Source organism: Castor canadensis, chromosome 1, assembly GCF_047511655.1.
Source record: "Castor canadensis chromosome 1, mCasCan1.hap1v2, whole genome shotgun sequence".
Taxonomy (NCBI): domain Eukaryota; kingdom Metazoa; phylum Chordata; class Mammalia; order Rodentia; family Castoridae; genus Castor; species Castor canadensis.
Genome location: NC_133386.1, coordinates 25,352,378 through 25,376,889, shown reverse-complemented (window position 1 = coordinate 25,376,889; position 24,512 = coordinate 25,352,378). Strand labels below are relative to the sequence as shown.

At 38.5% G+C, this 24,512-nt stretch overlaps 1 protein-coding gene across 1 annotated transcript in view; it reads left to right on the top strand.

Annotated features, from left to right (window-relative positions):
* Heca (hdc homolog, cell cycle regulator) overlaps positions 1 to 10,443 on the top strand; it is a 43,318-nt gene extending 32,875 nt beyond the window's left edge. Inside the window, exons 3-4 of the mRNA XM_020174481.2 lie at positions 4,435 to 4,589; positions 6,604 to 10,443. Of these exons, the coding sequence (XP_020030070.2) occupies positions 4,435 to 4,589; positions 6,604 to 6,768 (320 nt within the window). The 3' untranslated portion in view covers positions 6,769 to 10,443. The remainder of the gene's footprint in view (positions 1 to 4,434; positions 4,590 to 6,603) is intronic.
* Positions 10,444 to 24,512: the final 14,069 nt, after the last annotated feature.

Below are 24,512 nucleotides of genomic sequence, written 5' to 3'. Positions count from 1 at the left end.
CCAGCATCTTTACAAGCGACCTTTCAAAAGCATCTCCAACACTTGGCACGTTTTTTTTTTTTTTAAGTTTTTTCTTCTGAAAGTGTCTCTTGTGCAGGCTTTCATCCCACTGCTCCTATCTGTCCAGGTGCACTGAAAACCTGCTGTATAAATTGTCCTAGAAAGCTTTGTTTCTCTCCTGTGTTTTAAATCTTGTCTCCTAGATTTGTTATTTTCTTTTTTCTTGGGTTATTCTCTCAGTTTGTTAGCGGACATACCCATGAGCTTTCTGAGAAGGGGGTCGTGGGGATGCATGATTTGAGACTTTGAGAATGTCTTGATTTTATCTTCATATTTGATTACCAGCTGGTATAGTCTACATTATATTTTTCCCCTGGAAATTTGGAAGGCATTTCTTCACTGTTTCATATCTTATACTGTTGATGTTTGAGAAGTCTTCTTTTTCTTCTTCCTGCCTCCACCTTTACCCTCCCTGAAAATCTCCCTCTCCCTCCCCCTCCCCAAAGGTAGAAACCTTTGTGTGTGTGTCTGTCTGTCTGTCTGTCTCTTTGTGTGTGTGTGTGTGTGTATGTTGAGGCAAGTTTTTACAGCTGAGACTGGCTTGGAACTTGCTGTGCAGCCTAAATGTTGGGATTACACCACCATCCCCAGCTAGTTTTTCTTTTTATATCTCATGCGTTCTAAAATCTCACCATGATATGTTTCTTGTTTTCCTTCCTCCATTCATTGTACTGTGTACTGTTTTAACCCATTGACTCTGTAAACTTAGGATCTTCACTTCAGAGGAATTTTCTTTTGTAGTTTTCCTTTGATAATTTCCTCCTAATTATACTTTTAAAAAAATCATAGAACTCCTATTATTCAGATAATTGCTGGGCCGGCTCTGAGGTAGAGCACCTGCCTGGCAAGCATGAGGTCCCAAGTTCAAACCCCAGTGCTGCCAAAAAGAAAGAAAAAAGGAAAAGATGGGAGATGATAATGCCTGGCTTCCCTTGGGGGGAAAATGATTGCCACACCAAATATTGCACTTCTTAGATTGATTCCTTTTTTTTTTCCTTTTGGTGGAAGAATCCTTTTTAAAATCTATTGTTTGTGTTTATTATGCTTTCTGGAAGATTTCCTTGACTTTCTGTTCTCATACGTTTAATTTACAGGGGCTCTTTTTGATAACATCCTGTTCTTGTTTCATAGATGTAATTTCTTTTATCTTTTTGAGCAAGAAAAGGAGGCTGAATTTGAGGGAGTCATTATATTTGTTTTGAGAGTTTTACCTAATTATCTATGTCTGTTGCCCTTTGTTATAAAGCAGAGCACTCCAAAACTTAGTGGCTTTAAAATGAGTGATGTAAGGACCTCTCAGAATTCTGTGGCTTGGTGGGTGAGGATGGCCTCTCACATACATCTAGCAGATGATGGCTAGTTGGCCTTTGGAAACCTCAGCTGGAATGGCCAAGATAGTTGAAATTTGCAAAAGATACAAGAAGGTGAGAAACTGCTGTATGGTGACAGTGGGAATTGAAAGGAAGGGATATCTGCAAGAAGTTCTTTTGAAGGAAAATTACAGATTTGGGGACATGTTGACTGTAAAGGATGAAGAGTTTTCATTCGCTCACTTCATTCTAGACAGGTGAATGGTGCTGTGAAAGGAGTAGAGAAGGCTGGGACAGGGAGCTGAGCTTTGGAGAGAGAAGATGAGGGCATTGGGGTGGGGGTTGACTTATATTCAGTGCCCAGCAAGCACTGTTAGAAGTGAGCATTTGGGGTGAACAAGAGGAGCTTATTTTATAACAGTGAGGCTTAATCTTGAGAGTAGGAGAGCTCTTCAATGAGGAAAAAACAGAAAAGAAAGGGAATATGACAGAGAGTTAAAAATTAGATAGGCCCAAGTTATTTGTGCATACACACAAGTATGTAAACATCCAAAAAGAGATAATGGCTGTGTTAGGTGTGTGTTACAAAGGTATTGAGGATTAACTGTTTTAGAATCTGAAGGTCAAGGTGTCTCATCAGTACCAGAGAGTCAACCGGTGCCACATGTGATGCCTTGGTCACTGGTTAATGTTTTTATTGCTGCTTCTCAGAGAGGTCTAGGTGATCTTATTTATAGCAAGGTACTATAAATCATTGTTCCGTCAGAGTCCCAACATGTACTTTTGAAAGGTTTCCATTCCAGTAGGAAGGCCACAGGATTCCATAATTCACAGCTGATTATATGTTGCTGACATGCTTGCTGTTTTCACTGGTGGACTCTGTGATTGGTATTTCTTTTCCCTTCTCCAACTGTGCCTCTAGTCCCTGTTCTTTGACTCAGAAAATGTTTCATTTGCTTTCAGTAATTTATCAAAATTGGTCTAATTATGAAGGTCCTCTTGGACTTTGTCACTTTACAACACGTGATTATACACACAGGAATCTGCTTTTCTGTTTGAACTCCCAAACAAAACCTTGTCCTAGGATTTAGAAATTTAAATTATCTGTATTTAGGACAGTGTGTAATAGTAACTGAAAGCAAATCCAGAGACTCAGTTTGGGCTAGTCCTTCCCGAGTTTGCCCATAGGTTAAGAGTCAAGATAGATAGGAATTTGCCTCTGGACTTTGCCATTTATTTTCTTTGTGAAGCTGGGCTCAAGCTCTCTAACCTTGAGTTCCTCCTGTCTGAAGTGGGAAAAGTCATGTCTACTTTGTAGTGTTACATGAAAAGACTCACAGAGAGCCCACAGCACAGTGCAGACTTTGCTAAATGTGCAATAAAGGTTCCTCGTTGTCTTCAGCATTGGTCTTGGCACCAGTACCTGACTTCTGTGTCTGCTGTTAGCAGTCCCTGAGTAACAGCCTTTCACCTTCGGTTGATTGAGAATTGCAGTTGAGTAGATCTAGGATGGAAGCTGAAATGAAGTGTTTTCCAGTGGCACCTGGGGTTTGAACTCAGGTCTCATGCTTGCTAGGCTAGGCAGCCATGCCCCCAGACTCTTGCCTTTTTTATTTTTTCCTGTGCTGTAGTTATTTTTTTGCATAGGGTCTCAGGGTTTTTCCCAGGGTTGGCCTCAGACTGTAGTCCTCCTGCCTATAGCCTTATCTGTAGCTGGGATTATAGAAGTGATCTACGACACCTACCTTTTTTATTGAGTTGGTGGGGTGGATTTCACTGAATTTTTGCCTGGACTGGTTCGAACAGCTGGGATTACAGGTGTGAACACCATGCCCAGCTTTAACTGACTACTTAATGTGCCATGCCCTCAGGCCACTCAGAGTAGGTGTGGCGTGTGAGACCTTATTTTCTCCTGCTGTTATTTTCAGGGGCCTAGTACAGAGGTAGGTGGTATGACAATAAGCTGTTGTCATTCTTCCTGTTTCTGGCATAGAGGTCCTCAAGGTTATAATGTCTGGCTATTGGCACGTGCCATCCATCCACCCAGCACACACTTAGGAGTGCTTTCCACATTCCAGACATCGTGATGGACACTGAGTCTAAAAGGGTACGTGGCATGTTTCCTATCCTCATCGAGGCAAGGAGTCATGGAAGGAAATATGACAAGGTTCTCTCTAAGGAGCCTTTCTAGTGATGAGAAGTGATAGGAAGAGGCGATCCTTGCTGTAGAGTGGCTTTTGGATGTGAGCAGCATGTGCTGAAAATGAAGCCACTGTGGAATGGGCTCAGGTGATGGTGTTTTCAACACAGGGGAGCGGCCTGTTCCCACCTAGAGAGCAGCAGTGTTGCTGCTACGCATTGTTCAGGCAGATCCTGTACATTCTGGCTCAGTCACTTGAACTCTGACCCTTCCATATAAATTAAGATGGCATCTTTTGTTTATAAACATTGAGATATTGATAAATCATGAAGATATAAGACTGAATTTTGAGAGCCCTGTGAATAAAAACACATTGGACTTTTAACAAACAACTTAGACGTAAGATGTAATTCTGGTTCTTAAATTAGATGTTATGATAGCTGAGCAGTATGGGGACAAGGACAGTTAACAGTAGTCATTTTGACTATGGTAGAATTCTGGCTGTTAATACCAAGACAGACTTCCAATGTGTTTATGAGACTTGTGGGTGAGAGCTCGTGGTGGCCAGCATTGCTGCTTTATTCTGTGTGCTACACATAGACTTCTTGTCAGCATCCTGCATGATTACAGGGTGTTTTGAGCATGCATGGCTTTGTTAGTTGATTTGGATGGGCAGAATATGTAAGCTGGGAAGCACATTTTAGAAAAGCAAATTGAAGCAAGTGTCTTTTTAAGAAGTTTGAACTTAAGTTACCTATTCTGTTGGTAATATCAGTTCATCATTATTCCAAAAGGACAGCTTTTTGTATTTACCCATTGATGAGATGCTGCCTTGTACTTGGTAGATGAGGCATTTCCTATCCCCTTTGGAGACAAACTGATTTCCACAATGGCCACGCTCATCCATGTGTCTTCTGCTCACAGGGAGACTCATGCATCTGTATGCAGTGTGCGTGGACTGCTTGGAAGGGGTTCACAAGATCATCTGCATCAAATGTAAGTCGCGGTGGGACGGCAGCTGGCACCAGCTTGGCACCATGTATACCTATGACATCCTGGCCGCCTCTCCCTGCTGTCAGGTGGGTACCTGCTCCACTGAGGAGCAGTAGGTGAATGCAGAGGAGTTAGAGGCTGCATTGAGGTTAATTTGTGGTAGCTTGAGGGCATGGGGAAGATGCTTATGAAAATGAAGAAGAAATCCAGCTAAAAATTCCCCGAAGTCCAGCAGTAATGGCTTGTGATGGAATATTATTCAGTCATTAAAAGGGATGTAGAATAATATATCATTCTATTCAGAGTATTTTCCACCCACTAAATCAAAACAGGCATAAAATGGTCAGTGATGCTTCACTTTCAGCAGTTGGTCAGGTCGTGTGGGGGGTGGAATGCCGAGTGGGTCCTTTAGTTTTCTTTTTGCTTTCTTATATTTTCTCATATTTTGCATGATTAGCTTATTCTCAATTTTGAACAAAGGTTTTCGATTTGAAAAGAAGAAAGTGAAACTTTCTTTAAATGATAGGGTTTTCTTGTGGAATAGTGCCCGTTACCTGGGAATTGGTTACTTCTTAAGGTATGTGAGGTTTACAAGAAAGATTTGTGATCCTAAAGCACTAAGAAGAGGCCTTTTCTGATGCTGAGAGACCATCTGAAGTTTAGCTGGTATCAGGAAAAGAGGGAAGTACTGGCATATGAAAACACATTAATTATACTCATAGAAACACAGGAGATAAAGATGCCTGGAAATGTCTTACTTTATTTCCAAATGCTTGGGGCGGGGGGAGGAAAGAACCTGTTATAAAATAGAATTCCATGATACTCATTTGTAGGGAAGAAGTTGCCCATTGCTTTTCAGTGTGTAAACCTGGCTTTTATTAAAAAAACCAGTATACACTTTATTAGTTATTACAGGATTTTTGTTAACATTAGTGTTGTAGTTGGAGTTTTGTAAAGAGAATATCCTTACTATTAGTTTACTCAGATGGTTACCTCTGTCTGTTGAATTGAAAGAAGCACTATTTCAGCTCTACTTTGTTTATTCTAGTGTTTTTCAGAAGAAAAATTACTTGTGAGAGACCTAAACGGCCACCTGTAGCTGTCCTTTGGTTTTAGATAGGGTTGGCTAATTTTATGCTATTCTTTTTTTTTTGGTAGTACCGGGCTTTGAACTTGTCTTTGCATTTGCTAGGTGGGCAGTCTACCACTGAGCCAGAATGATAAAGTGGTTAAAGAGAATTCATCTCAGGTTTCAGAAAGGTAGTTCTGGTGCTGGTAGAGTATGAGTTCTGGGGCAGGCTGCTGTGGTTCAAATCTTGGCTTTTCTGTGTTCTAACTCTGTGGTCTTGGGCCTGGTCTTTATCACTGTGTGCCCCCATTTCATCATCTAAGATTCAGATAATACTGTCTACCTCACAGAAGTGTTTTGAGGACAATTGGGATTATACTTAGTACATCTTTAAAGGAATCTAAATTGAGAGTCTGTTTAATTTATAATTTCTGGTTATTCTTGTCAGTCCTAGACCTGTTGCTGAAAGACTGTAGGATTGCACTGTTAGAGAGAGGCCTGGTATGAATTAAGATAGAGTGTGCTAGAGGATTCCAGAAGACTCAGGATAGACATGGCACTTCTGCCTGTATTGCCAAGTTTATTTGAATATTTTAGAGCCATTTATTTTTACATGAAAGACAACACAGTGTGTTACATGGAGTGAATGAAAAGTATGTATGAACTTTTGAAATAAACCGAGAATCTTCTAAGAAGTTTTATGTTGGTTTTGGTGGGGAAGCCAACCACTCTTCAAATCCAGGGTGCAGGTGGTTCCTGTAGTTTAGGGAGCTTTGGTAGAGAGGTTCAGGTAGTAGGAGTATAGAATGTTCTTCCCATAGGTAGGTGAAAAGCTAGCAGCAGTTCATTTCAAGAGAGAGAATGGGAATCCAAACTGGCGATGATGAATATTTGAACATGTGTCTTTGTTTTGTAATAAAGGAGATGCTTTATTGAACTCTCCCTCAGTTTCCCATTGTTTTGGTTTGGATGACTTTGACAAGTGTTATGAAGTTCAAAGCCTTGTGACTTACAGCATCTGTTTCTCCCAGGCCCGCCTGAACTGCAAGCACTGTGGCAAGCCTGTGATTGACGTGCGGATCGGGATGCAGTACTTCTCTGAGTACAGCAACGTCCAGCAGTGTCCACACTGTGGGAACCTGGACTACCATTTTGTGAAGCCATTCTCCTCCTTCAAAGTTCTCGAAGCTTATTGATGAAAGCTTTGCTTTAGTAATAGCTATTTTATCGATATTATTACTTTATTACATATCTTTTATAGGGAAACATTGTGTGACGTTAATTTCTTTTCTAATTTAAAGCAGAATTTAATTTGTATATGTGTGCCACTAAAATGGGGGCTGCCCTTTGTGCTGTCTTGATTCCAAAATGTTAGTCTGTGGTCAGGATTGGAGCCCAGAAGGGAAATTGTGTGAGTTTGCATAGAGATTCACTCTCATCAGGAGTCTGATGCAGCTTTATGGTGTTGGGGAGGAGGGACGAATTTAGGAGAGGGAGTATATGGCTGTAAATGAAAAGCATGGTAGGAATTGGGAGGGTACTCTTAATAAAATGTTAACTGTCTCAAGACCCACCTTAGATCTTCTATGGGCCCTGGGATAATATGTGACAAGTGAATGTAAGTCTGAGCCTAGAGAGCTAGGAGTGCATTGGGCTGTCTCAGCTTAGTGTCTGTAGCACACGTTGACATGCAGTTTACTTTCACTGACAGACGATGGGACATGAGTGCTGTTCCTTTTACTGTTGTAATTAGCAGCCACTTTTCATGCTGAAAATAATTACCCAATTGTAAGACATAAGAAAGCTGTTGGTGTTGCAAGTATTTTTAGGTAAGCTGACTTTGTAACACAGACTATGTGAAATGAATTTGGAAATGGTTCACACTGAACCAAGAGGGCAAATGACAGAACTCTGTTATTTGAATTGTGTCTGAAGTTGGTCAAAACAACTCTTAAGGAGAATCCATGCATAATGTGATTTGGGCAGTGCTAATTGATGTCAGATCCTTCTCACAGGTAAATTTCACAGCCACAGAACCTAACTGGTGAGCTTCAGAGCAAGTCAGACCACACTTAATCTTATTGCCATATTTAGCCCACTTAATATGAGTTTCCAGACTAAAAAGTTGACCTGCAAAGGGAAAGGGGAAGATTGAGAGAATGAAGAAAAAAGAATAATTTTAGTATTTTTTTTTTCAGTACTGGGTTTGAACTCAGGGCCTTATACTTGCTCTACCACTTGAGCCACACCCCCAGCCCCTTTTCGCTTTTGTTACCTTTTGGATGAAGTCTCATGTTTTACTGGGGACTAGCCTGGACCTCAGTCCTCCTACCTGTGCCTCTGTGTAGCTGGGACCACAGGCTCACTCCATCATACCTGGCTTGTTGGTTCATATGAGGTCTCACTAACTTTTTGCCTGGGCTGGCCTTGAACCATGATCCTCCTGATCTGCGCCTCTCAAGTAGCTGCACCACTACCATGTCCAGCCCCTTAATGTTTCTTTTAAAAGTATGCTTCATTTTGGAAAATTAAAATGTAATGCAAACAGCATATTTGAGAAGTAAATCATTCTAAAGATCCCCATGATACCTTACTGTTGGTAAAAAACAAAATGATCAGATATAGAACTTGATTAGTCAGAGCATTGAGTACTTCATAATACAGCCTGTGTTCATTAAATCTTGGTTACTTAAATATACTGATACCCCTGTACCCTGGTTGAATTGGAATTGCAATACAATTGCTCCCATATTTGATGATTTCAGGTATGATACCTGTATATGCTAAAAAGAATACTAAAAATAATCATTATGTGGATAGGAAAATTTGGGGTTACTATGAATATTTTTATATTATTTATTTTGTTTACACGATTTACCCTTCAGTGTCATTGTTCCTTTCAGATGTGTTTAAGCAGTATTACAAGTGAGTTTTGTTCTACTCCCCGTGAGCTACTTGATGTCTGTTTGAAACAGTACAGCATTGAAGAACCAGAAGAATCAACTAATACTCTTCATCTTTCCATTTGGATGATTATCACTTGATTTGTTGCATCGGATTTGATGTTTAATGATCTGGAAATGCTTCACAGTGGTGGGGTAGGGAGGACACTCAAAATGCCTGTGAGAAGCAGAAAGTCATTATTGGTCAGACAATGTTTGACACACCTATAAGAGGTCTATTGGACATAGTCTCTGCAAATTTGTCGTTGATGCACAAAAGTATAATTGTGAATTAACTGTTTCTCTATTGATTCTCCTAAACCCTTGGGTATAAGGTTGGTAAGTTTCTCTGGTCTTTAGAGAACCATTTGGATTTTATTTCTGATTTTAAAATAAATAGTAACATATTTGTAATGCTTTTCTTTAACCCACCTACACTTTTTTTAGTGACACCTGTTCTAGTGTTCTGAAACTTAAAAGTTGACCTAGCCATTGCACTCAGTGAGTTTTTGAGTTAGAAGAACCTCTGTGGGTATAGTGTGTGCTACAGTCCATTTTTTCTCCTTAGAGTGTTTTCTACCCCTGAAAAGTAAGGTTTTGGTTTAACTGGATAAAATTTGCTTCTGGACGTTATGATGATAAAGTGAGGCTTCTATAGATACATATCTATAGTTGTATAAAAAGAGAAGTCCAAGTACCATACTCTGTATCTTTTGTCTTTAAGGCATTACATTTTTGTCAGACAGGAAAAATTTGGCTGATTTGAGAATAAAATACAGTTCAGTATGCAACACTATAAAGATAAATCTTGTTTTGGAAATCTGCTGACCTTAATGTTTTCTCCAAGCATGCCCTGAGCGCCTTGATTGGAACAGGAATATGTCAAGAGAGATTATTTTTATTGTAGTTAGGGTAGTGAAGAGCATCAGTCACCCAGTAGATGTGATTTCTGTTTTTCTGATGAATAGTGATCAATAACATGCAGCTGTCTTAAGAGTGACTAATTATTTCAAAATGATTTTTTCGTCTACTCTTAACATTTTTTAGTCAGTTATTTTTAAGTGTTCCATGCTTTCAGCAAACAAAGTTACCTGCTTAGTTTTGAGGGAAGACAATTTCTGATTGCTCATTTTCTCTTCAGGGCATCTCACCTCTTTACTTCCTTCTGGTTATATCATGAGCAGCTGAAATACTGGGTTTTTACCTTAAAAGACACACTGTGCCATGCAATGGCAAGTGGGTGAATTGTCCCATTCTAATTCTAAAGTAGTTTCCCCAAACACCCTTTAGGTTTCCTGTTTTTGTAAAAGAAGTTCATCTTCTGAATAAAAGGAATTTCGATAACTGATTGGGGAAAATTAACTTGGCAAGTAAGAATATTACTAAGTGTTTAAATGTTAAAGTTAACAGACTGATACGCACAACTTCTTAGACTACCAAAGCTAACTTGCTGAAATCTTTCCTTTAGTTCTTCAGGACCAATGCTTACTGTGCATTCTGCTCTGCTGTACCCAGGTTGCTAACCCAGTTTGCTTTTCTGTTTAGTTTTCTGGTAGCAGTTGTTGAGTAATTTTAGTTGGAGGTTGGGGAAGAGGTGAGGAGCAAGTACTCTTGTTTTGTGTTTTGGTTCCTATAGTAGAATGCTGCCTAACCCAGTTCATTTCCATGTCCTGTTGACTTACTATTCCAGGGAATTGAAAAAAATTTAACAGATGGGCACTGTTAAAAGCAGCTCAAAAATATATTGCTGTTTGTAAAGATTTCTTGTCAAGATGTCTTGAATGCACTTTTGTTGAGGGAAGACAGTGTAAATAGTTGAAGAATGTTGATAAAATTGAAACATTTGGGTATGGAATTTTGTGTGATGTTAGAGGGTTTCTGTTTGTGAAATGTGTATGTATTAAAAAATAATAAAATTTCAGAAACTAACATTGTACTCTTGCTTTTATATGTCACTATTTTTTGTTGGAATTTTGGGAAATGGGGTTATCTGATAAGATAGTAGAGAAGTAGAGATACTCTGAGGTCATAAACACTACTCCCAAAATCATTTCAAAGTCATTATTATAGCCAATCAAAACTATAAACTGTGCTGCTTACAAGTTATAAACTTGTAACAAAATAAGTATTCTAAGTAACATATTAATCTCTTAGTCCATAGACAGTCCAAAATTAATGTTCTGAGTGTAGAGAACACTACCGAATGGAGAGTGTTAAAGAAGAATAAAAATGGAAACCACAGTATTGATATTCCCCACAGTCACATGGCCAAACCTGAAGTCATTCTGATGCATCCCCCAAACGCTGTAATCATAAATGGAAGTACATACCAATGTGTTATGTCCTTGGCATGATTCTGTGAAGTTAAACCAATCAACTGTAGAAAAATAAATTTTAAATTGCTCTACTTGCTTCAAAAGGATGTTAATGTATAACGAAACAGAACAAGCACTTAATGCTTTATAAAGAGTTTGTAACTTGAGCAGCCTTCTTATACCTTCCCTTTGAGGTCTTCTGGTTTGTCAGCTGTTCTTTTATATATACAATAAACTACAGTTTTAAAATTCAATCTGGTTTTAATTTTGATAGTAGGTAGTCCTTGTCTACAAGTATTTTTTTTTTGATCCCTGGGCTTGTAACAACATTCATAATGAAAAGACTCGATTGTACACTGCTTCAGTTATAAGCAAAGTGAAACCCAAGTCATAATTAAACTTCTTGTGTCTTTATGAAATGTTATCAAGGGTATTATTCATTCTTCACATGTCTTTAGCCCCTTAATTTCATTATCAGTCAATGGATTATATCCACAAAAATACTAGAACATAGGACAGGATACGGCAGCAGAAATAGTCTCCAGTGTGCCAGCAGGTTCCTAGACTGTGTTGTTACTTATTTACTACAGATGCCTCAGGTATAAGTATTATGTTCAAAGGCTTAAAATCTAGGCATATTGTGATATCCCAAAAGAATTGTTACACAGTGATAAGTTTTATTGGAGAAAATTCTTACATGTTCTTAGTGGTTTTCACTCTGTCTTGGTTATATTGTTTTGACTTAAATTTGACAAATTCAGTAGTAATTAGATTGCTAATTTTATGAGCAGTTTAGTAAAGAGTTAAATATTGGAAGAAAAGAAAAATCTTGTCTTGAGCTTTCATTCTTTTTCTATTCTCTCAGCTCTCCACACTGGAGGCCTAATGATCGTAAAATATCTTTGAACACAGTAAAGTACTACACAAGTGTATTATTCGACATAATGTATTTTTAAGGTTTCTAGTAGAAAATTTTAACATTGTGGTATTTTTTTCTTGGTGGGGCTGGGGTTTGAACTCAAAGCTTTGTGCTTGCAAAGCAGGTACACTATGGCTTGAGCCATATCTCCAGTTCATTTTGCTCTGGTTATTTTTGGAGACGGGGGTTTCACAAATTATTTGCCAGAGTTGGACTCAAACCATGATTGTGATCTCAGCCTCCTGAGTAACTAGGATTATAGGCATGAGCCACTGGCACCTGGTTGCCCTTGTGATAATCATATAAGCTCTATTTGGCATTGCTAAACTTCATAACTGGCCAAAAAATAAAAATGAAAAAGAGCATTTTGTTTCATTGAGTTCCACAGAAAACACTGGTAATACTTACCATTTTTCTAATGGAATTGGCCACTAAATCCCTGTTTCTTGGTTATGGGCGCCATGTCAAGTGTTGTAATATGCTTGATTTAAAACTGATGCTATTTTAAAATTTAATTTTAGAATGGCTAATTGCATTCCTAATAAACCCAGTTACTGTAGAAATGGAAACATCATAGCCATAATGATAGAATTTAGAGGTGTGAGAATTTAGAGGAAGGGTTGCTTTTCATTACACACAATGTGTTTACTAAATTGCCTTGGCTGTTGTACTCAGACAAACGAAGGCCAGAGAACTTCAGTTCATGTAAGTTAATGGCTAACTAGAAATTAAATCTAGATTCTCTCTCCTAGTCCTCAATGAGATTTTGGTAAATACTGAGCCAGCTAACCATGGTTCATAAGTGGAATATCCACTAGCTGCCTTCAATTTTTTCCATGTTTTCTGTTATCATTTGTATGCAAGCTATCTTTAGCACTGCCTATTAGTTTGGACATTAGATGCTGAGATCTGTAATAGTCCATGTTACATAAGAAACTGTTTTTAACATGAGCTTTATTTAGGTTCCAGAATTTGTTTTTTCTTGCCTTCAGTTGTTGATTGATTTCACTTTCATTTTCTGTCAAAGCTAACAAATATGGTGGCCTAGGTGAATGGCAGTTCCCTTTATAAATGGAAGGAAATGTCAATTACAGGCCCATACACTTATATATGTAAATAGGAAAATGGCTATTTAACTTGTTTGAAGTGTGAGTTTGGGGATGGGTATAATATAAAGACGAAAAAGGAGATGTGTCTGGACCGTCTATTGGAGCAGTGAGTACCCAGAAGTGAGGAACCTTATGGGCACACAGCCTGCAGATGTTGGTAAATGTATTTCTTATAGATGTTAGTGGGTGACAAAATTTTTGGAGAGAGAATCTGGGTTTTTGACAAGGAAGTAGATAGACTTAAAGAGGTACAATAGCCCTTGCTGTAGCAGCACAGGTGCTAAAAAATAGTAATTGCAAGAGGCCTAACCAGCCCTTTGCTTAATGGCAACACACAATGTTTTTGTCTTATTTGTGTTGCTATAATATCTAAGATAGTAATGGTAGACAATAGGAATTTCTCACAATTTTGGAGGCTGGGAAGTCCAAGATCAAGGTGTCAATATCTGACGAGGGCCTTGCTGAATTGCATCCTCACATGGCAAAAGAGCAGAGGAAAGCGAATCCACTCCTGAAAGCCTTTTTAATAGCATTAATTCACTCAGTCCTCCCAGTAGAACCTCCCAGTGGTTTCCACCTTCCAACACTTGCAATGGGGATGAAGTTTCCAACACAGGAATTTGGGGAGATGCACCTCTGAAATCCCATTTTTAGAAAAAACAAAGGACTCCTTTAAAAAGAGAAAAATATTTGAAACATAATTGTGTCTTTTGCCTCATTTTTTTGATACATTTGTTGACATCTGTTCCCCTTGTTAAGATAAGTTATTGCTTGAGAACTGTCTAAGGTGACATTTTAACAGTCTATGCTAAAAATCCGTCATTTTGTTCACTTTGGCTTCTAACTTTGAGATATTTTTGGATTCAAACATGTCAAGCTGTCGGGTTTGATGGCATTAATCTAACCAGTTTGGGCAGAGTTTTCCCTTTTGATAACTTTTCAAGCAATTTTTATAGGTATATTCCACTTTCAATTTGTCATGATCTTGTCTGAAGCACTGGTATCCCAGACCTGTGAGGATTACCATACTTGATCACTATTTATCTGAATTCCATGCAGCCTTAGGAGGAGAAAGCACTGGTTATATGTTTTTCTCAGAGAATTGAATTTTTGCATGGCTTAGGGACTTCATCCAAGTAACTCCAAAACCATGGGTTGACAATCAGTGCTTTACATCTTGTTACTTTCATCACATTAACAACTCACTTTTTTCTGAAGCCTGATGAAACAGCGGGTGGTTGATGAGAAGGGCAGGTGAAAGCCATAGGATATTATTTCTCGGAGGCTGTGAGCCCCATGATCCTAAAAATTTGGGCAGGGAGTCCGGGGACTCCTGTGACTATTTCAGACAGCTTAAGTGGAAGTTACAAAGTTCCCAAAGGCTGCATGGGATATCTAAAAAACAAGTTTACTTTTGGCAAGAGTTGTAGTAACTGTGGTTTTCCTATTTGGCTCAGGAACACTAGTAGTAGCATTGCCTTTGGTTGATACTTCATGAGAACACAAGTGAATTATTACCTATTAAGTGCTGTTTGTTTTATACACTTAACCATTCAAAACAGGGTAGGGATATATTGGGCGTGAGGGTGGGCTTTGGTGATGGCAGAGGTGGGGGGTGCCATTTTAAAAATGTCCTCCTCTTTTTCTAGTCCTTTTCCTTTCAGCTGTTCTCATACTTTTGCCTATCATCCTTTCCTACCAGGTCTTTCCTCTTGTATCAAGTTTCTTAACCATTGGTATATACTAAAATGTGATAACACACACACACACACACACACACACACACACACACACACAGTCTGGAGGTTTTTTGTACTGCGGTTTGAACTCATGACCTCATAACCTTGTACTTGCTAGATAGGTGCTGTGCCATTTGAGCCATACCCCTGTCTCTCGATTTTTGACAAAAGCACAGAATTCAGTGAATAATAATGTAACAGTGGATCTGGAACAATGTGATACCCACTTGCAAAAAGTTAAATCTGAATCCACATACCATACTAAAAATAAGAATAAACTCCAAAGGATCATAGATACAAATGTATAATCCAGAAATTGATAAATTGGATTTTATTATTGATCTGTTTCACAGATCAGTGGGGTGTGAAGGGAAGTAAAACCGGACTTTTATGGAGCAGTGAAACAAGACAGGTGTTGAGAGTGTTGTGAGACTTAGATGAAACTTATCTAAGGATGATGGGTTAGATGCCTTCTGAAAGTCCAGTTTTTTTCCTCCACCTGTGTTTAGCTTCAAACTAAGACTAGTGCTCAAAAACCTATTTCTTCTTGGGTTGGAAAGTAATCCATTTCTTTCCCTGGTTTGCAATAAAACAATTGCCTGTCAGTTGAGTTACAGTGATTGTGTTTTTATGTCTGAGGGATGTCTGTGAAGGATGGCGTTGGTACTCTTAATACTGTAAAAGACACTTGCCAATGACAACTTCTTGAGATATGATGGAGGCTGATTATGTCACTCCGTGTGACCAGGATAGTGCCTTTTAGCACTGGTGTTTGCTTCTACTGGACTGATCTGGCTTAGGAAGTACTTTGTTTTGAGTATTTGTGTTCACCCAAAATTCATGTGTTGAAATCCTCATCTCAGGGTAATGGTGTTAAGATACAGGCCTGCTGGGAGGTGATGAAAGTGATCAAACTGATTAGTTCCCTTATAAAAAGAGGTTCAAGGGAGTTTGATTGCCCCTTTCAACCATGTGAGGACACAGCTCACATAAATGGCAGACACCATTTATGAGGAAGAGGGCCCTCACCAGAAACTGAATCTGCTGGTGCCTTGAACTTAAGACTTTCAGGTCTCCAGAACTGTGACCAGTAAGTTTTTATTGTTCATAAATTATTGTAAGATCTTTTATTATGGCAACCTGGACTAAGGAAGTCTAGGTTGTAAGCTCCACCTGACGAAATGCTGTTGCAGGGTTGCTAATAACCCTTGACTGGCATCTGAACTCTCAGTCAGTGCTAGTGTCTGAGTCAGGAAGACTGAGGGTGAACTGTGACTCTTACGCACTCAAGCGCATCACCAATCTTTGGGATTGTGCTTTCTGTTACAGCATGCAAACACAAATACCAACTTTCTAATATTCTTATAATCAGAGTTAATGAATTAATAGGCTAAAAGGATTTATAAACTCTTCAGTGAGAAATAGACATGCGGAACTAGTAAAGTGAGCAATCTAGTAATTATTCCTTTTGTTTTTCCTTTTCACATGTTACACTTGAAATGCTAAATGTGATTTAATTCAGCATTCATTGAGCACAAACTATGTAGTGGTAGGAGTTAAAAGGAGATGTGATTTTTTTTTTCAGAAGGCTGATCATCTTCAATGTCTATGAACATCTTTTAAAATTGTTTGCTGAATTCTAGTCTTAATGTGACTACATTCTATGAAAGGTGACACGACTCCTGGTAGTCTATACAGCTAAAATAGTTTTTGCTGAGAATTGCTGTGTTCATTCTGTTATTCTATACCTAACACTGAAATTTTAAATGTTAGATCCATTAAAAAACTAATTTAAATTCTAGCAAAGCATTTGACTTACAAGATTTGCATTTTTACATTAAGAATTTTATGGGACTGAGAAAATTGAGAGAAATTTCATTCCTGGCATGTCTCTCATTTACACTTTTGCCAGGTTTATTAATGCACATGTAGCACTTTGTGTGCAGGAAAGCAAGAGGTTTTTGAAGAATTGTGCTGGAATCTCAATCATTTCCCAAATGTCTTTAATCTGGTGTTCTCTGTAGGTGGGATATGGGCTGTGAAGTATATAGGAGTATTCTCTTGAAATTGTGGTTTTTAACTTTAAGCATTCATATGATGCTTACTGTAAGAAGTACTAATATTTTATTATAGCTTTCAGAGTAAAGATATTGCAGAGGAGGTGACAGGCATATACTGTTGCTAAAAATTATGATTTCTCTTAAATCTGATTCTTTTCACATTGCATATTTGGATTTGCATTAGTTGAAAGTTTTAAGAAAACGTCTTTAACAAGTCATCTAAGCTGTAAAGAGAAAGCTTATTCAAAACTGCTAAGCGTTAAAATTCAATGGTGTTGATTTTATCCTAGAAGAATAATATTTAAAATTGTGAAATTAATGTTTTGTTATTAGAATTATCTCTTTTGAGGTTAGAACAAGTACTTTGGCACTTAGTTTTCTTGGTTTACATATAATTTTAAACGACAAGATACTATGAATGTGAAGAGTTCAGAGATTATTATTAAACATCAAATGAAGGAAATCAAGAAATAGAGTTTTCAATTTGTAGAGATGTGCTCTTTTTGAAAATTCAGCCTTCCAGGTCAGACTTGTGGTTTGGTTCAAGGAAGTAAGCTTTCAACTCTTCAAAGACTGTACAATCATCCCTCTGTGTCTTAGAGGATTGGTTCTGAGATTCCCCATGTATACCAAAATCCATAGATGCTCAAGTTCCTATATAAAATGATGTACATAGTCCTTCTGTTACTTTTATCCATCTCTAGATTTCATATAATGTAAACGCTGTGCAAATAATTATTATGCTGTATTGTTTAAGGAATAATGACAAGAAAAATCTGTACACGTCCAGTACAGACAGTTTTTCCTGCATATTTTCAATATGTGGTTGAATGAATCCTTGGATATAGAACCCATAGATAAAGAGGACCAACTGTTCAGTCCTTGCAACTGTGGGGGGTGCAGGTGGGAGAAAAGCAATGCCAACATTTAGCAAGGATGATTTTATGGGGCATGAAGGCGCTCAGATGTAGGGCACAGAGAAGTTGTTATCCTGTTATACTCTGGGAAACATGAAAGGATTCCATGTGAATATCATTCTGATTATGGCTGTCTTTGAGGACAGAGGCTTTATCTTTGACATCTTATAGTCATAATAGCTACTATAGGGCTGTGTTCATTTGCTGTCAAAGAAACGTGGATATGATGGTAGTTTTGCATAACAGGGACATAGATGTGTAAGTTGTGGGAGAATTCAGACAATTTTTCTTTCCTGATCTTGTGGTTTTGATGTCTTTTGAGGATTTCTTTCAGAAAACCAATTGTCAAAATATTAACAGTAAGAAAAATGCTTAGATCATAAGGACTAACTTCTACTGTAGGTCATTGGTAAAAATCACTTAATCTTTCACTCATGGTTAGGAAAAACATGATTGTCTTAGTCTGTTCAGACTGTTACAACAAATTACATTGGATTGAGTAATGTATAAATAACAGAAATTTGTTGCTCATAGTTCCATAGGCTGAGTAATCCAAGATCAAGTTGCCAGTGGATTTGATATGTGGTCAGGGCCGGGGGTGTATGTGGCATTTTGTCACAGATGACACCTTGCTGTGTCCTCATGTGGTCAAGGTGATGAACAAGCTTCCATAGGCCTCTTTTATAAGGGCATTAACTCCATTCATAAACTCCTTCCATTTTCCAATCACCTCCCAAAGACCTCGCCTTTTAATAGCATCACCATGGAGATTAGGTTTCAAAATATAAATCTGGGGGCATTCAAACATCCAGACCACAGCAGTAGTCCTGTATGAGATTAGTTTCAGGTCTGTGTCAAGTGAAAGTAACTTCCTAAAGCTGGAGTTTTCACCATGCCTGCTGAATTTAACCTCTTATATGAGAAGCTAAGCATGCGATTAATTCAGCTTTTAATAATCTATATTAATGGCTTTTAAAAAACTATCTCATGAGTATTCATCAAACTTAATCCAAGATGATTCTTCTTTGTTAAGTGTGTCTAATGATCATAGTACCAATCAGATTATTCTAAATATAACAGTGAAGACTGAATCTTGGTTTTTACATCTGATTTATTTATTCAAGTAATATTTTGGGAAGCCTCTTGAGTCATGGGTCTTGCAGATACATGTTATTGCTAATGCCAGTAAGCCTAAGAACATGTCCCATAGTCACACAGTCTAGGTTTAGGAACAGTCATCTTTGGGAGGCTGCTATTTGCCCCTTCAGGACAACTACCCTTGTCTTTTCTTTGCCTGGAACACTCTCCCTCAGTATCTCCAGATCATGCTCTCTTCTAAGGTTTTACTCAGGTCTTCCTGACTTGAAAATCACAACCACTGCCTAACTTTCCTTTTCCCTTTCTAGTTCTATTTTTTTTCCAAGGCAACTAGGACCAACTAACATACTACATATTGTATTTATGTATTGTATTAGAGATTTCTGCTGTATCCCCAGCATCTAGAACAGTTCCTGGCGTAGAGGGGTGCTCAATAAATATTTGTTAAGTGAATGGAAACTCTTCATCTTTCCTCAGATGGAGGTAGGATACATTAAAACCAAGTAAGGAAGTCAATCAATCTTGAGAATTATGTGGCTAAGAAGATGTAAAGCAAATGGCCCCCACAGACTAAACAGGTTAGAGTGGGGAATCACAGGAACCTGTGCAACCTAATCAGACATTAGGTTATTACGGCAGTAACTTAGTCCATTTGTGCTGCTATAACAGAATACCTAACACTGGATAACCTGTAAAGAAAAGAAATGTATCAGCTCACAGTTCTGGAGTTCAGGAAATCTAAGGTCAAGGCACCAGCAAGTTTGGTATCTGGTGAGACCATTCTCATCTTCTAAGATAGTGCCTTGTAAGCTACAGCCTATGGAGGGGAGAAAGGCTGGATCCTCACAAGGCAGAAGACAGAAAGGACTAGAAGCAAAAGGTATCAGAATCACCCTTTTTAATGACATTAATCCCACCCATAGTCTGTCTAAATCACCTCTTAAAGGTCCTATCTCTTAATATTGTTACAGTGGCAAGAAAATTTAGCATGAGTTTTAGAGGGGACAAACACTCAAACCATAGCAGCCAGTATATGAATCAAATAAATATCCCTGAGAAAACTCATAGATCTTTCAGTAAATCCATCTCTGACTATGTCTCCTCAGGCATTGTTTCAGGAGGGCCTGTTCAACATCCATTCTACCCTTTCTTTACTAAAAACAGTACAAAACAAAATCATGATTTGATTCTGGGAAGCAACATGTACAGCCAAATACCACATCTGTTTTCTAATCTTCCTTGAAAATAAAAGTAGCTAATCAAATATGGAAGTCCTGAGTAGGGTTACTTCCTTAAACTGAAAGGCACTTGTTTGGCCTCCTCCCTTTTCTCTTTCCTTTTTCTTGGAATAAGATTTGGATGTCAGGAGCTCCACAAGTTATCTTGGAATGGGAGGTGACTGTAAGGAAGGAAGCCAAGTGTTAAAGATGATAGATCGGAAAGATAGACAAGAGACTGGCTTCCTGAGGACAATGGAGCCAGCATCTCAGTCTGGTATGTCTTATCTTCAAACTTGCTATAATGTGAGATAAATAAGCCCTTGTGTTAGTTATTTTCTTTCTGCAGTCTTCTCCCAAAGATCCATTCTCTTTTTTCTTCATGATTTGTGCCTTAAATGGCTTCCTTGCTCTCTGGCTTCCTGGTGGATTTGGTCAACTGAGGAACCTGACAGGAGATCAGTGTGGGAGAAGAGAATGATTATTTTCCCTACTCCTTCTCTGTTTACATTATCTTGGGTCTACTAGAGGCTGTGTTCTCCTGAATAGAGGCCTCTCCCCAAGGCTCTTGGTCTTGATGGGTTTTGAGAACACTATCCCTTCAGCCTCAGGGAGGCAATGGCCTCCTGCTGATGGTAACTGCAGGTAGCTTCACCATCCCTTGAGGGTTTCCTTAACCTTGTCCACATTTGTATAAATAGTGGCTTCTTCCACCATTGCTCTGTTAAAACTTGTGGATGTGTCATCTGCTTCATGCTGGGATCCCCAACTGATAGAGCCTTGTAGTTAGGTTCCCTGCTGTATGCAGCTAAATTTGATCCTGACTGTTACAGCCAACAGGGGACAGGTGGTTTGAAAAAAATCTCTATATTTAGACCCCAGATTCACACATAGGTCACAAAATGATCACATTGTGAGTATGATCTTTGCCTTGTTTTTCTTTGCAAACTTAATGAGTCTTTTAAAAAAATTTTCCCTTCTAACTATCCTGTTTTAGGTCTCACACTAAATTTTTCCTCTTAAACCTCAACCTTATCCAACACTCAAGGCCAATTACTGCCCTAATTTCTTGCTAAGAGGCCTCTTCTTCTGATGTTCCTTTTTACTAGTCAGTCAGTTAAAATGTACTATTGAGGTATTATTAAACCCTTGGGTTCAGTGCTAGGACATCTAGGTTCTGCTATCATGGAGCTAATTCATCTGGCAGGGAAGTCAGACAAAAGACAAATCCTACATGTATGACCTATTCTCAAGGGAGACAAGCAAGGGGGCATATTACCCAGTCTAAGGAATACAGACAAGGGAATTGGGAGATGGGATTTAAGCAAATGAGTGAAGTTGAGTTAAAACACAGGCAAATGTGGAGATGGGATCGAAACAAATTTTCCTGGCAGGAGATTCAGCATGAAAAGTTTCGATGGGGGACACTGAGCATAAGTGTTTCTGGAATTGAGGGAAATCTGATATGTTTAGAGCAGGAAAAAAAATGGGTGGGTTTAAGTCTGGAGTAGTGGATAGAAGCCAGAATTTACAGGGGTTGTGAGACTTTAAAGGATTTTATGAGAAGCCATGAGAGGTAGCCATAGACCGTGCCTCAGAGACCTGCAGTAACAAAGAATGAAATCATTCCAGGGCCCAGCAGCTGGTCTCTGAAATCCATCACTGTGTTTATTCTGAGGCTGTGCAGGCAGCTCCAGTCAAGGCTTGACCAACCAGGGTTAGTAAGGAAGGACTAGCCTTGGGAGACAAAGGACTCCTTTGAAGGCCATGTGTAGCTTAAGGACACCCCTGTGGCTTTGCCATATTTTCCTTAGATTCTTTGGCAATTCAAAGTACTTCCACCCACCTTCCTTCTTTTTCTCCTTCACTTGGGGTCAAACTTGTGTTATCTTCTGACAGCTCTCTCTGCCCCTCTCTTTATTTTCTCTTCCAGGCATTTTCTCTAATAAGGTTCTTGTCTTGGTGTCCAGAATCTGGACAATACATTTACTACCTGAAATGTGTCAGATAAGATGTCCTGTAGGGTGAGAAAAATAAAACAAAAACAAAAATGCCATAGGCAATGTGGTTGAAGGACCTCCATATGTACCTAAGACCCTGGCTGACATGCTACAGAAGGATTTTGAGCAGGAAAAACAAAGAGAGGTTTAGGTATTTAAGAAGAAATTTCAAGATGCTATGATCAATGGAGAATGTGGGAAGATGAGTTAGAAAGTAAGGGATGCTGGTGACCAGGTGAGAGACGAAGTGAGAGAGGTAGAGAGAAAGAAGTGATATTCAAGATGGAAAGTCAATAGGGCTTAGTGATTAGATTTGGTGGGGAGTTTCTATTAAGTTTCTAGTTTTTAATTTCCTTTCGTTTCCTATTAACACAGATTTATTGAGAGACTGGTACTCAATCTAGCCTAGACCTCATGGTCTGGTCTGGTACTTCAATTCCTGCCTTGCTAATACTCTCCTTTTAACACAAGTGTCCAAACTATAAATCCTAGCCCACTCACCCTGTCAGGCCTACCTAGGGCTAGGTAGCTGCTGGAGAAGAAATACCCCATACCATGCATTTGGGGCCATTTTACTTCCTGATCTCCGCCCAGTCTCAACTGGTCGCAGTCTCAAGCTCTTTTAATAGTTCCTTCCCTCTTTCTTCATGGTAAGCTGTTTTTGTTTGTTTTTAACTCCTCTCTGTTCTTTTTAAGCCTAACCTGCTAGCCCTTCCTTTCATTCACAGGAGATAACCTTGTCATAAACTTCACATTCAAATTAAAGCCAATGAATGAAAAAACCCTTCAACTTTTTGCCACCAAATTACCGAACTTCATAATATCTGGAACAGTATTCTGCTTCTCTTTGAGGAATTGTCTATTTTCCTCTGTTAAGTAAAATTTACAGATGCCATTGTTTTAGACTGAGTGCCTGCACTGGCTCCCAAATAGAACAAATCAAACCAAAATAAAGTCACTCCTGCTAAAGTCCCATGTCACCAAACTAAAACTGAATTGTTTACCTGACTTTCTGAGGAATCAAGAGAGAGAGACAACAAATTCCGAAATAGGCCAAATTTCAGGAGATAAAAGAGTCACCTGTACTTTAAACCTCACCTGAAAGTAACTGAAGTAACCTGATATCATCCAATATACTTTTTTTTTTACAGGCATTCTTCATTTTATTGTGCTTTTCAGATATTGTGTTGTTTACAAATCATAGGCTCTGGCAACCCTGCATCAAGCGAGTCTAATTGGCATCATTTTCCCAAGAGCATATGTTCACTTCCTCTGTGTCACATTTGATATTTTTAAATTAAGGTACGTGGGTTTTTAAAGGATATTATGTTATTGCACTTTTAGTAGAGCACAATATGGTACAAATATAACTTTTATATGCACTGGGAAACTAAAAAATTCATGTTACTCACTTTATTGCAACATTCACCTTATTGCAATGGTCTGAACCTGAAATACCTCTGAGGTGTGCTTATAAGACTCTGCTTCTGCTCCTGCTGAAGTTATCTTATAAACGCAGGTTGTTCTGCCCTGCCCAGCACCTCTCTATTTTTAGATGAGATGCTGCCTGATTCATGAGTCACAAGTAAAAATTAATTAGATCATTGAGCTAAATCTGTTGAAATGTTGCCTTTCGATGCCTTCTACTACATCAGAGATTCTTATGTCTGGATTCTTCCACACTTCCCTCTACTGGTTCCTCAGTGCTTGGTTTGTTCATTTATTTTATTATTTAGTTACTCAGCAAGTGAGTTAGCTGTGTGAGAGAAGAAATAGAAGACAGAAAGCATGACTCCCTGCTTACACTAGCTACTGCAAACACTTGGGGATCAGTTCTGAACAGCCACCTGGAGAGAGGTCTTCTCCTCACCCCAAAGGTGAGGGCACCTGAGAAAGTCAAATGCTTCCTCTTTGGTACAGCCTAACCTCTCTAGCCTACTCTACTGTCTATTTTCTGTAGTGCCCACACCACAATTATGACTTTCTCTTCTACCTGTGGTATGTCTTCTTAGTTGTGTCTTTTTTCCATTAAAATGGCATTCCAGTATTTAAAAGTTCCATTTGTCAATTCTAGTCATATAGCACAGTGTAGAACTTGTCCAAAACTGACTTTATTAGGGATCTAACTGGTAAAGATGATATCCTTATTAATTGTTATATAGTACTTTATTAGACTAACCCAGGACCATGTCAGTGAATATAAATCACTGGCTTAGCTGAAATAGTCCCAGACTTCTCAAAAACCTTCACTAAGTCATTATTAATTAATTTATTATAATAATTTTTATAATTTATTATAATAAATTATTAATAATTAATTGCTCATTTTAGGAGTTTTATGCTTTTTTTTCCCTAGTGGCACTGTGGTTTGAACTCAGGGCTTCATGCTTGCTAGGGGGTGTCTACTACTTGAGCCACTCCACCAGACTCGAATTTTAAACTTTAAATGATCATTTAGTTCTTTTTCTATTTTTATTTTGGTTAATGCAATGGGACTTAAACAAGTGAACTTTGATCTTTGTTTTAAAGATTACTTTAAAATTAGTTGTATGTCTAGGTATAGTGGTACACACCTGTAACCCCAGCACTCAGAGGCTGAAGCAGTGGCTAACATCAAGAAAACA